The following is a 10,545-nucleotide window of genomic DNA, read 5'->3' on the forward strand; positions in this document are numbered from 1 at the left end:
TAGTAGCAGGGAAATCTCGAGCTAAGGGAGGTCAGGAAGGTCAACTGGGGGATTTAGAGAGTGGGGATCCTGTGTCAGCAGCCATGGCAGAGGAAGACATGGCTCCTGGCTTCCTGACTTCGACTCTGAGACTTACAAGCCATGTTGCCTCTGCTCCTCCCAGGAAGCCCTGGATACTCCACACTCCACCTGGGAACACTGCTCCAAACCTTGAGTGTTCTGGAACTAAGGTCAATAAGTTTCAATGCAAGTATGCGTTTGTTCCTCACTGCTTTGAAGGTCATCACCCACAAGTGCTGGCATGGCTCTTATGAAGCCAAGTAAACACTTTCCCCATTTTGTCTCTCTTTGGCCACCGCTATATTCCTTCTCAGGTTTCTATGTTATTTGTAACCACTTTCCTCTCTCCAACTGAAGAATTCCTTCATTCCCCCACATGTCCCTGTCCACCATGGTCCCATGGCCGGGCTTTCTGTCTTGCACAGTCCCTTCATTTGGGATGTGTTGAAAGATTCATTGAACAAATTACAAACTCACATGACCCTTCCCACAGTTCATGGGAAGCAGCTTTTTCCAAGTGTCTGCTCCCTACCACATACTCTACAGGCCCCATACACTCTACATACAAGCATGCATCTTCCTATTCCTGTGCTACAGAAAGACGGTCACAATGGGAGAACTCCCACCCTTCAAAGGAAGCAGGTTTGAATGGCCTGTTGCTTGTGCATTCTGAGTTTCTGGGAATAGGGATTGGCTGTCAGCATCAATACATACATAGGGCGTAGAGAGAGAAAAAAGACGCCTTTCGGGCACAGTGGGCTACGGCAGTGCTTTCTGGCTAGTTCTGTGTGTCTTTCATCTTTTGCCACCCCCTAATCTGTTTGCCAAATACCTCAAGACGTTTCCGGAAGGCTCTGAATTATTGACAAACTCAGGGAAGATGCTTTGGAAAACACCAAACACTAAAACAGATCTGCGCAGCTAGTGCAAACACTTGGCCATCAGCAGTTTCCTTTTTAAGACCAAAGGGGAGAAAAAGGAGCGAGGAAAGGCTGCCTAGGCTAAATAATAATGATATTCACAGAAGAGCAGACACTGAAATTCCGAGTTAGTGATCTTGGAAGCTCTACTCACCCCTAGCCATCTCGCTCCTTTATTGGCCGCCTGTTGAATCTGGACTCTTTTGAGGGTGACATGGTAAACAGCTCCTTCCTCTACCTCTTCACCCCAGTCCTGAATCGAGCTCTGCCAAGGATGGGAAAAAGAGAAAGAAAAAGAGGGTCGTTGTGTGTGCTGTTGCTGTTTTCTTCCCTCTCTGCTCACCACAATCTACCCCAGCTGCTTCCCAGCTCACAGCAGCACTCAGAGCCTAAGACAGGCTGTTCGGAATAAATATTCCAATCAGCGCGATACAAGACACACTGCCATAGATGAGGCTGAGATTTTCTTGGCCTGCAGCCCTTTCCTGCGGTATCAGGATCCTCTGACTTCTCCTGTTCAGTTATTTTTCCTAGACTAGCTACATATCTTAGGTCGGTTTTTTCCCAACTTTTTTCTTCATAAGGAAACTGTGATTTAGTCCTGATCAACTCTGTGCCTTTAAGTGAAGGAAAAATAACTCATTTGCAAAAACAAAAGTTTATCTTTCTCTAAGTACACAAACATTTAAGCAATGTCGATTTTAACCTCACGCAAACAAGTGTTTTAATGCCAAGAGCCCTCTTTGGGAAGTGAAGTTGTATTTCTTTTTCTACTGTCATTGTTTTGGAATGCCAAAAAAAGTTAGGGGGTACAGAAAGTTTTTATTTCCGGGGGGGGGGGTGGAAAACCCTCTGGCAAGTGCAGAGAAAGCAGGGCATCCTCTCAAAGCTTCCACTGAAATGTACACAGCGACCCCCTAGATGGCTATGTAGCCAGCTAAACCTCTGATCTGCATTAAAGGGGCTGCTGCTAGGAGAGAGAGAGGGAGACAGAGGGAGACAGGGGCGGGGGGGGGGGGGGGGGGAGAGAGAGGAGAGAGAGAGAGAGAGAGAGAGAGAGAGAGAGAGAGAGAGAGAGAGAGAGAGAGAGAGAGAGAGGGAGAGAGGGAGAGAGAGAGGGGAGGCGCCGCTCCGGAGACTGAGTTATGTCCTCTCCAAGTTCTGCTCTCCTGACACGCATCAGTCTGTCCCAGACACCCCGCAGGCGATGCCTGAGACCGCACCGTTTCTAGGGAGGAGTAGAGAGGGAAGAAATAAATACAAAAGCAGAGTGAGAAAGCTCCCCTCGGAACTCGGAGCCGGTACTGGTGGCTCCGATCACTTCCACAGGACTCCAACAGCCCGGCCCAAGAAAGCGGGAGGTGGGAAGATTTCCCCAGCAGAGAAGAGTCCGGGAAAGGAAGGGAGCTCGCGTTTACCATTTTAGCTTGCCAAAGCAATTTCATTCTCAGTTTTCTCTCCCGTACACGGACGCTGCATGGTGCGCCCTGCTCCGAGGCGGCCGAGGCGTCTCTCCGGCCCGGCTTCGGGTCCCCGCGCTTCCCACGCGCCCCGCTGTCCCACTGGCCGCCGCGCGCGACTGGGCCACAAAGGAGCGCGGCCAGGGAGCAAGCGAGCAGCCCGGGAGCCCGCGGCCGCAGACTCCTCCCCGCCGCTCCGTGATGTCAGGCTTTCCTGTTTGTGCTTGCGAGCGCACTCTCCCTTTCGGAAGCCCCACGGATCAAGGGAGCAAGCAATCGTTTCTCCAGCTCAGGAACGGTGGGGAAACGACGCTTTTAAGTAGACCGGTTCATCAGCGTTTCCTGGTGGTCACCAGGTGCCAAAATAGAACCATATGTGCCATGGGGCATGTGTGCGCAGCCTCTGCCTGCTTCTCTGAAGGCAACTGGGGGAATTCAGAGTTGGGGACACTTGTGTGATCTGCCTGCTATTTGGAATTTAGAGCAATTAAATCAGAGTGCCCCCGGTTTCAGGGAACATTTTCATTAGGATAAAGTCAGAAGATACCTGGGTATCTAAAAAACGTTCCCAGGGGCTCTACCCTGCCCTGCACCTGCCCAGAGTTGTTCCTACCCTTCATTCTTGCTTTTTTTTTTTTTTTTTTTTTTTTAATCCCCTCAAGGTGGCTAGTCTTGACCACTTGGAACTTTTGTAGCAATCCTCCTGCCTCTGTCTCCTGAGTGCTGATATTACAAGCATGCATCAGCTCCACCCCCCATTCTGATAAGGCTTCTGTGGGTGAAAGAAGACAATGCTGGGAAGGGTTTGATGGATCTGACAGTAGGTGACACAGGCCATAAGCAGTCCTGGGGGCTGTGGAGTCTTTATGAGTAGCCATGGGGGGTCTGCACTGTAGAGACACAATGGGATAATTACTGCAGGGAAAGCCTTTCAAGGGGGCACTGCTGGTGAGAATTTTATCTTAACCCAAATGTCTGTGTGGGACAATACATTACATGTTAAAAGATCTGATTTTAATAAATTAACAACTAGAGATAACCGATAATAATACAGTCAAAACTACACCTGCCAGAACTCCACACCAATTACGAAAACCTGAGGGCTCATGCTTTCCAGGCACCGCCCCTGATCAATCTGAAAGAGTTCTCCCAATTGTCATGCTAAGTCATAGCTCTGAGCTGTGATTAGTAATAAGCGTATCATGAGCTGAAAAGTCAGGGAGACCAACACACTGAGGTCTCCAGAGGAGCAGAGGAAATGACAGCAAGGGCACACCAAGGAAGCAAAGGACCCCCCACACACACACACACACACACTCTGCAGATGTCACCAAGCCACTCAGTCAAATGTTCAGGGGTCCACGATGTGTAGAGAGAAGAATGTTCCTGTAGAAGCTACGGGGCTGTTTCTGTAATTTAAATATTAAACACACACACACACACACACACACACACACACACACACCTGCTTTGCTCAGTATTCAGAACAGAGTGTCCTAGGAGCGAGAGAGAAGTTACGTGTAGGCCCTACCTCAGACTTGCATGTTAGCCTTCCTCAGGGTCCCGGGTCAGATCTAGGGCTAAATTGGTGATTCTGAAGACATCAAGGAGGGAAAGGAGGGCAGGTCAGCAACCCTTGACATTAATTTCACCACCACTCAAACCCAATCTAGGCCGGAAGTTTGAGGACTGTAGCAAAACTTTTTCTAGATAAGCAGGTTTTTTTCTCCAGGACTTTCTGGGGAATGGCGTGGACCTCACAAGCCCTCCGAGGCTGCAGCTGTCTCCTCCCTCTCACCCTACAGCAGTGTCTTGACTGAGTACCTGGCGGGCAAAGGGAGAGACAGCAGGACCCAGCTCAAGCCCAGACTTAACAGTGGGAATCACCTTCCACACTCCTTCCCTCTGTTTCGATTCCACAGCTGCAAAACCGGACAAACACCCACCTCACAGAATTTCAAAAGAGTTAAATAAAATAACACGTGAAAATCACGTAGTGCATGGAGAGTTGTCCAAAGGTTCCATTCTTTCCCTGCTGCCCTCCCCCCTAAGCACTCCTGGCCCAGACACCATAAGAAGCTGTGTCATGTCTACAATGTGGAGAAATCTGAAATGATGTCTTCCAAATTATATTAAAGTTCCAGAGAGGCTTACCAACAATAATTATTTGTGCTTACTCCTGAGAAGGTGCAACTTTGTAAACATTCTTTTATAAAGGGAAAAAAAGGTTAAAAACAAAATAGCTGACTTTATATGATTTTCAACTATTAAAATGTTGAAGTCAACAGGGCTTTTAAATTGTATTGTTAAATATTTCACCTATAGGCAATGGGGCTTTTGGATTAAAATATTAGTTGGTGTATGAAGCAAATTATCAGTCAGTGTGAATTTACTCACCTAGTAAATTCCTTACCTACACTCTAATAGGCCACCAAGAAAACAGTATATGTGCGTGTGTGTGAATGCATGTGTATGCATGCTGATGTACATGCGCGGGTCAGGGGAAGGGTAAGTTCACCTGAGCTGGCACATGTGGAGGCCAGAGGTTGACATCTGGATGCCTTTCCTTAATTGCTTTTCCAACTTTGAGATAAGCTTTTACTGAAGCTCAGTTTTGGCCAGGTCAGCTGGCCAATGAACTCCCAAGATCATGCTCTGTCTGCTCACTGTCCCCAGGGTCACAGGTATATAGGCCATGGCCAGCTTTTATGAGGGTTCTGAGGTCCCAAACTCAGCAAGTACCCACTGAGCCACCTCTCTGGCTACTTTTGCCCCAGTACTGGGGGTTCACAACTAATATTTGAACTTTGGCTTTGTGTTCCTTAACTTTAATGTATTTGTTCATTAGTTCTAATTGTCCTTCTGTTGACATACATACATACATACATACATACATACATACATACATACCTGTTTGTAATTTTCAAGGTTTAATATGTTAGATGTCCATGCTAACCCAAACTACCAACCAACAGGAGTTATGAGCAGATGACAAGCGGGACATCAAAGCAAACAGCCTCTGCCCAGCAGAGGAACCTAGCCAGGGTGAAAAGGCAATCTATAGGATGAGAGAAAAAAACTTGCAAATCACCTGACCAACAAAGAATTAATATCCATAATAGACAAGGAATTCCTATAATCCAATAGCAGAAGAATAGCTATAATCCAATTATAAAGCCATCCACAAATATATGAAAAGATATCTTGTATCATTCACCAAAGGGGAGGAAGTGAGGAAGGGACAAAAGACAATGAGAAGTATTATGAAAATATTATAAAATTTTATACCCTAACTAGAAATGAATTTTTAAAGGAGAGATGGAAGGGAGGTGGGGAAGGAAGAAGAGAAGGATAGATAGATAGATAGATAGATAGATAGATAGATAGATAGTGTGTTGATAAGAGAAAAGGGACCCCTAGTATACTGTTGCTGAGAATGTAAGCAGTGCCCACTACGAGGACTCAAGAACTTTTTAAAATGTAAGATTCAGTAATGCCAATCATGGTATTTACTTTTTAAAAACGTAACTCCAGATCTCTGAGAAACACCTTTACTTCCATGTTTACTGCAGCATTATTCACAGAGATGTCTGGATGTCAATCAATGGACGAACAAATGTAAGAAACTGTGATTCAGCGGAGTATTGTCCAGATTTTAAAAAGACAGAAGTCCTCTTTAAAAGATCACATGGATGGACCTGGAAGACGCTATGCTAAGGGAAATAAGTCAGGCTCAGAAAGACAATGTAAGATCTCACGTCAGTGAGTGTTTGACTACTCAGACACATAAAAGCAGAATTGATTGGGGATACCTGGTGGGTGTAAGAGTAGAAGGTAATGACCAAAGAAAACAAAGTTTCTTTTATAAAAGAAATTTTTGCACAGGGCCTACACTTACTGTATTGTGTATTTTAAGTTGCCTGAGTAGGTCTTACGTTAATATGATAGCTACAATAATACTGGAGTGGGTAGAAACATGGCAGAAGATCATCTGTCCCTGGCCTTGATGGTGGTGATGGCTTCATGGCTGTGCTCTGATCTCCAAGCTCATTAAATTATAAATATTAAATATAAACAGCACGTCACATGTCACTCATACCTTAATGAAGTCACTTTAAAACCCTGTCATGAAGATGACAATGCCAATATAAAATGGCCAGAAACAGCAAGACCTCAGCTGTGTCATCTTCAAACTCAAGGCTGGACTACAATGTCCTATGCCCAGTCCAAAGCTTAGAGGAAAGCATTCTAAGCAGTAATAACAATGACTGTGGGGAGAGAAGGAAGAGCATGGTCTACAGTCCCTTACACCTTGCCTCACCATGGTTGAGTAGCAGCTGTCTCCACCCACCCACAACTTTGACCTAAAGGGCAGCCTCTCCTACCCACTGCTGACAGATTTGAAATGAAACTGGTAACAGCCATTTGCAATAATTTTATTAATAACTATACCTTCAGCTATCTCTAGATCCCTAACAACAATGCTGGAAAAAGGCGTAAACAAATAAATCATTTAAATCCTACTTCGAGCAACATCTAGGTGTAGCTGAAATGCAAGTACTCCATCCTATTAGCAACCCATGAATGCTTCTTCCTGGTCTTCAGGTTTGCAGGCTATGCTGCTTAGCAATTAGCTTCCCACATTCAGTTTCCCAGGGTCAACTGGGCATTCTGTTTAGGGTTGTTTCCAGCTGTGAAAACTTGGGTTGGCCTGGGGGGTGCAACACATTGATAAAGTGTGTGTTTAGCACGTACAAGGCCTTGGGTTCAATCACCAATTCCAAAAATCAAAAAAACAACAAAGACCCTGGGGGTGCTCCATTCACCTACGCTTTGCTTGAACTTTCAACCTTGCTTTGCAAAGGATAAGAACAGCCAGTCATGCTTGGTTAAGGATGAATGGTCCTTTAAACACTTCTTAAACAGTAGACAGTTGCTGTCATTTTCTGCGCCCAAACTGACCTTATTAATTATCACAGAGATACTATAAGGTACCAATTAAAATTACCAATGTTCTGCTATTAGATTATTCTACCCATGTAAACAAATTATGAGCCAATTTTAGACAGATCTATTGTAACTAAAGAAAAGGATGCCCTAAGGCATGGAAATAAGGACAATTGGCATAGGCAAATACCACTCAACAACTGCCAGGCTCGAGGCAGAGGACTCCTACAGCCATCACAGAAAATATTTTTCAGCTAATGTTTTAATCACTTGTTGGTGGATGCTCCTAATTGCTGGCGATGCTCACTTACAGAGGACGTTAAGTTATGGAATACTATTTGTACCTGGGGCTAATGTACATTATTAATGCCTCATCTAATTGTAGATTTCTATAAAAGGAAAAAGAACACAGCCAGAAATGTGCCCACAGAGATGAAAAGATCAAAACACAACAATCAGCGGCAACATGTGACAAAACACTACAGGGGGCAAAGTGAATGAGCGACTGAACCTGAACATGAAGGGCTTTGGCCAAGATTCTGGAAAGAGTTATTGGACAATCAGCCAGATCACCTTTTCCCCCCCAAAGCTTCAGGAACCTCCTTTTGTCATGAGCATGGTATTGAAGTAGTAGTGAGCTCCACTAAAGGGGACTGGTAAGACAAAGCAGCAAAGAACAATGGCTCTTCAGTCAGAGACATCTCCAGGTAAGCTCTAGCCTGACCACTCTGAGGCAAGGCCTTCATTTCAGCCCACTTAGTCCTATAAGAAGACCGGAATATAAGCACTTCTGCCATTGGCTCACAGTAGAAACTAATCAAATAATCCACCAATCAACAAATCCAGCAAGCCTTTAGCACAGTACTCAACCCCATTGTTACTACTCAATGCTATTAGCAGCAGGAGCCGCATGTGTTAAGATAAAGAACTGCAAAAGGTACAGGAAACTAATGAGTTAAAAGCCACACCCTTCTTATAAGTAGCTCAAGATTCTATAGCCTCAAAACAGAATTTCATGACACAAGGGTCACAGAGTGGGCCCTGAGTCTCGCACCCTGTTCAGTCAGGAAGAAGTATTTACCCAGTTGCTACAAACCCAGAAAAATGCTGGGCTCAACGTTCCTGCCCACTCCAGCCCATTCTCATCCTAGACAGAGTGGGCTTCTCAAGCCACGTGACCATCTCCCTGTCCTTTACCCCCTCTAGTGGCTCCCTATTGCCAAGGGTAAAAGCCTACATCCTTCCTATTCGCCATTTGGCCTGGCTGAGGCTGGCCTCTGGCCACCCCTAGCCTCCTTCCCCGCGCAGGTTTTGTTGATATCTTGGACAGGTCCGACGCCTCTTGCCACGGGGCCTTTGAAGACATCATTCTCCTTGTGTGGGACACCTAGCCTCCTCTTCTTGCTCTGGTTAATGCCCATATCATTCATCTGCAGTCACAGCACCACATTCCTCTTGCCTTGTACCCAACCACAGTTGAATGACCGCACTGACAGCTGCGAGAGTCTTTTACTAGACTATAAGCTCTGTAGAGGCAGGGATGATGTCAGGATGATAGCCCCATTCTGTGCTAGCGCCTCACAAAGCTGAGCACACAGAGACCTGCTATGGCTAACAGCACTGCAGATGCCAAAAATAACTAGAGGAAGAGATGACTTGACAGGGAGATGGGGAGAGGGCATGTTATAAACTCAATAAGGAACTAGTAAATATGGTTGAATGATAAATATTAGGTATTGTCACTATCTTAAGGTTGTTTATTATACTAATAGAAGGAAAGAAAAAACATAAAGGAAATGGGGGAAAATGATTTTTGAATGCTAGATAGAGATCAGCAAGTGAAATTAACAGACCCAAGTGAGCTGAACAAGGGGACACTGAGAGGATGAAACCGTCAGGCAGGGGCTGGAGAGGTGGCTCAGTACATACTACTTTTACCAAGTACCCAAGCTTAGCTCCCAGCACCGGCATGGGCAGCTGTGACTCCAGCTCCAGGAACCCATGGCTTCCATGACACCTGGGCTTAAATGCACATAGGCACACACATATATGCATGAGTTTAAAGTATATTTTTCAAAGTTTCAAGTCTTCCTCCAGAAGGGGCACGGAAGGGACAGTGGGGTAGATATCATTAAGATGCACCAGATACATGTAAAACATTTCCAAAGACTAAATAAAACTATTCCTTAAAATTCACACTTTTGAAGACAAGGCGAAGCATGCTTTGGAAGGGAAGGGAGGTTACAGAGAGGACCATCTGCTCAAAGGAGACAGAAAGAGGTGAGAGCTGGGCCCCGCCGTCCAGCAAACACATGTAGACAAAGTAGCCCTCCCCAGCCAAGAAGTTCTTTGCAACTGAGACCTGCTAGGGGAGGAAAAATCCGTTTCTCCAACAGTGTGACCACCCATACCAACCACATTTGATTGGTTTTCCACCTTTCTTTTCTTTTCCTTTAAAAAAAATTTTTAGGTTTGTCTATTTTGACTTTCTTTTAGTTTATTTTTCTTTGAGACAGACAGACAGACAGACAGACAGAGACAACGAAAGCATGAAGTTGAGTAGATAGGGATGTAGAAGGATCTAGGGGAGGAAAAATATATAAAAATATATTGTAAGAAAAAAATAACCAAAACCAGAAAAAGATAATTTGAAGTGATAAAATCTAGCACATCGACTAGATTTATTTGTTGTCTTATTTTTGGCTTTTTGAGACAGGGTTTCTCTGTGTAGCTTTGGCTGTTCTGAACTCACTTTGTAGAGCAGGCTGGCCTCGAACTCACAGAGATCCGCCTGCCTCTGCCTCCCAAGTGCTGGGGTTACAGGCGTGTGCCACCATGCCCATCTCATCTAGATGATTCTAATACTGGTCTGTAAATTAGCTTGCGAGGGGAGGAAGTACCAAGGGCAGGCTGTTGAGGGAACACCCTTCTAAATTAGCAGCTACACTGAGAGAGGCGATTGGAGGGCTCTGAAAGAAAGGAATGAATCTGAGTGGGGTGGGAAGAATAAATGCTGCAACTCGATGGCATGCTACAGGAAAATGAGAGAGCAAAGCAAATAAATAAACAAACAAAATTAAAAGTTTTAGGACTAGAACTCTGAGAATGTAGGGACGTGTACATAAAGCTAAAATAAGAAGGGGTTCTGCTTTGAGGAA

The 10,545-nt window shown here is 45.1% G+C and overlaps 1 protein-coding gene across 2 annotated transcripts in view; it reads right to left on the reverse strand.

Moving 5' to 3' along the window:
* Rgl1 (ral guanine nucleotide dissociation stimulator like 1) overlaps positions 1 to 10,545 on the reverse strand; it is a 260,437-nt gene that overhangs the window by 108,100 nt on the left and 141,792 nt on the right. Inside the window, exons 1-2 of one of the 2 annotated variants that reach the window (XM_051147578.1) lie at positions 2,399 to 2,580; positions 1,135 to 1,245 (exon numbers count right to left, since the gene is read on the reverse strand). In XM_051147578.1, the coding sequence (XP_051003535.1) occupies positions 1,135 to 1,245; positions 2,399 to 2,425 (138 nt within the window). In that variant the 5' untranslated portion in view covers positions 2,426 to 2,580. Of the gene's footprint in view, positions 1 to 1,134; positions 1,246 to 2,398; positions 2,581 to 10,545 lie in introns of those variants that run through there. The other variant, XM_051147577.1, reaches the window with a different exon arrangement.

The sequence above is a fragment of the Acomys russatus genome, chromosome 6 (genome assembly GCF_903995435.1).
Source record: "Acomys russatus chromosome 6, mAcoRus1.1, whole genome shotgun sequence".
In the NCBI taxonomy this organism is placed as follows: domain Eukaryota; kingdom Metazoa; phylum Chordata; class Mammalia; order Rodentia; family Muridae; genus Acomys; species Acomys russatus.